The 2,463-nt window shown below is 45.8% G+C and overlaps 1 protein-coding gene across 1 annotated transcript; it reads right to left on the reverse strand.

The window, feature by feature from the left end:
* Positions 1 to 1,118: 1,118 nt before the first annotated feature.
* CYSLTR2 (cysteinyl leukotriene receptor 2) lies at positions 1,119 to 2,138 on the reverse strand (the record flags this gene model as incomplete). Its single annotated transcript, XM_082859340.1, has 1 exon — positions 1,119 to 2,138. One exon carries the CDS (start codon positions 2,136 to 2,138, stop codon positions 1,119 to 1,121), a length of 1,020 nt encoding a protein of 339 aa, XP_082715466.1.
* Between the last annotated feature and the right edge of the window lie 325 nt (positions 2,139 to 2,463).

Genomic DNA, 2,463 nt, shown 5'->3' on the forward strand with positions numbered 1-2,463 from the left:
GGAAGGGCCTTGTGCAGTCTGCCCAGCACAGAGAGGGTACTCAATTGTTGGCAGTACAATGGTCATGGTGGTAGCAGTAGGTAGTCTCCTTAGCCTTGTTTCTCTGGACAGAAAGGATCTCCCTCCTACAATCCAGTGCTTTGCTATACTCTCTCAAAAGAAAGCCACCCTACTCATGTTCTGCCAAAATGTTAATAGAATTTCAGGGGTACCACAATCTTTGCAACTTGCCTTCTCCCCCACCCTCTCTCTGAGTGCCCAGCCAAACCCTTAGCACCACCTCCTCTGCTCTGGCTCCCCTCCAAGTGGATTAACCTGCAGGATGGGAACTGCAGTGAACAGCCCGGGGCCCAAATCTCAAGAGTCAAACGGATCCCCTTCTCTCCTATTCCACACATAATCCCTCCACCTGCTAGGGCAATGCCCCAGGTCTTCCTCCTACTCTTCCTGTTTTCCTCACCCCCTGACAAGAGAGAGGCATGCCCTTTGCCTTCAGTGTGCTAGAGACCCTCTCCTAGCGCAAAATGAAATTCTTTTTTCCCCTTTCTCTCTTCTCCCTGTTTCTGTCCCTCTGTGCTTGTTGGGGGACCTTGACTCTGCTTTGTTAGAGGACAGCCTTCCTCTTCACAGTCTTAAGTCTTTCTCCTGAGTTCTAAGGATGCTTTTCTTATCTGCTCTGGGGCCTCCAGTAGCTTTGTTAACTGGCTATGTCTCAGGGGATTGAAGAGGGAAGAGGAGAAGCTAGGAATGTTGGGGTGGCCTTAAAATTAAGAATTTAGAATGCCTAGTGGGCCAGAGATCCGGCCCAGGATCCGACGAGAAGCAGCAGTCACCGTGCTCAGCATTTTTTCCCAGTCTAACATTTCAAGTTGCAAGACTCTGATAGGGATTTTTCCTGCTATACTCTCTATTTAGACTCAAACACTGAAGATACACTGAATGAAAATTCTGAAGTAGGTCTTATTAACAAAAGTCATGGTCAGTTCAATCTTGGGAATCGACCTTTGTTGGAAATGGTATAAATACACAGTCATTTGCAGACTACGTGTGAATGAAGGTGGACACAAGGACATAGGGACAGCCTCACCTAATAACCCCTCACACTCTTGTTTCCTTTTTTAACCACACACACACACAGGAAAGCTGCACTTTGTTTGCTGTGAATGACATTTCCTGAGTGTAGACTTTAGTCTGTCCTTAAAATTCTCGCCAGCAAAGTAATAGAGCAAAGGGTTGAAGCAGCTGTTGGCCGCTGCCAAAGCCAGTGTGACGGCCACAGCTTTATGCAGACTCTCTTTGCATTTATCCACTTCCCACTCGACTAAGTGGAGGGTTCTCGCTATATGATAGGGCAGGAAGCACAGGAGGAAGATGATCAAGGCAATGATGATGGTGGTTAGCGCTTTCCTGTGAGAAGGACGCAGCCCTAATTCTGGGACCTCCACCTTTAACAAAGCTCGAATGATCAGCAGGTAACAGATGCTGAGCGTGCAGAATGGCAGCAGAAAGCCCACCACCAAGGCAATGTGGTTCATGGTCTTCAGCTTAGTGGCTTTATTGGGATTCAGCTCCAAGCACGAGGTGACATTGCCCTTCAGCTCAGAGCCATTTTTCAGCAGCAGTGTTGAGGAGGCCGTGATAAAGATCCATATGGCCCCACATAAAATCCAGGCATTCCTGACGCTAGTGGCATGAAGGAGCCGCAGCGGGTGAACCGTTGCCAGGAAACGCACAACACTCAACACAGTCAGGAAATAAATGCTGCTGTACATGTTGACATACATAGAAAAAGACATAATTCTGCAGGTTAGGTCCCCGAATATCCAATTGGAGCCTCTGAGATAATAGTCAACCCTGAAGGGCAGTGTGGCTGTGAACAAGAGATCGGAAATGGCCAGATTTAGCATGAAAACGTTCACAGATGTGGACTTCTTATGAGGTTGCAGGAAAACATATATAGAAAATCCATTCCCCAAGGCTCCCCAGATAAATATTGCCAGGTACACGATGGGGTAAAATTCTCTCTTGAAGGTTTCAATCGTACAGTTCCTGTTGCTATTGTGATTGCTGAAGTTGCCGTTGGGTTCCATTTCTGATATGGAGATGGACGGAGCTAAGGACACAGGTTTTCTCTCCATGCTGAATTAAAAAGAAACAGATACAGAAAGTTACTTCCTGCTGACATTTTCCCAGGTTTTAATGAAACAGAGAGAAATACTAGCTTCTCTTTGAAACGTGAGTCAAAAAATATTGGCTATATTTTACTATATGCTTACACTTTGACTGTATGCTTATACTTTTACTATATGTCTTTACTGTATGCTTCATTACATTTCATGATAAATTTCTGGAATGCAGAGTAAACATTAATTTATTTGGTTGAAGCTGAATCCTCAAACTGGGGGGACTTTTGCCCAGTGCCCAAATGAGGATCCTCCAAAGCTTGTCTCTGACCCTGGAGAA

This window comes from Leucopleurus acutus (genome assembly GCF_964270905.1).
Source record: "Leucopleurus acutus genome assembly, chromosome: 18".
NCBI classification, from domain to species: Eukaryota; Metazoa; Chordata; class Mammalia; order Artiodactyla; family Delphinidae; genus Leucopleurus; species Leucopleurus acutus.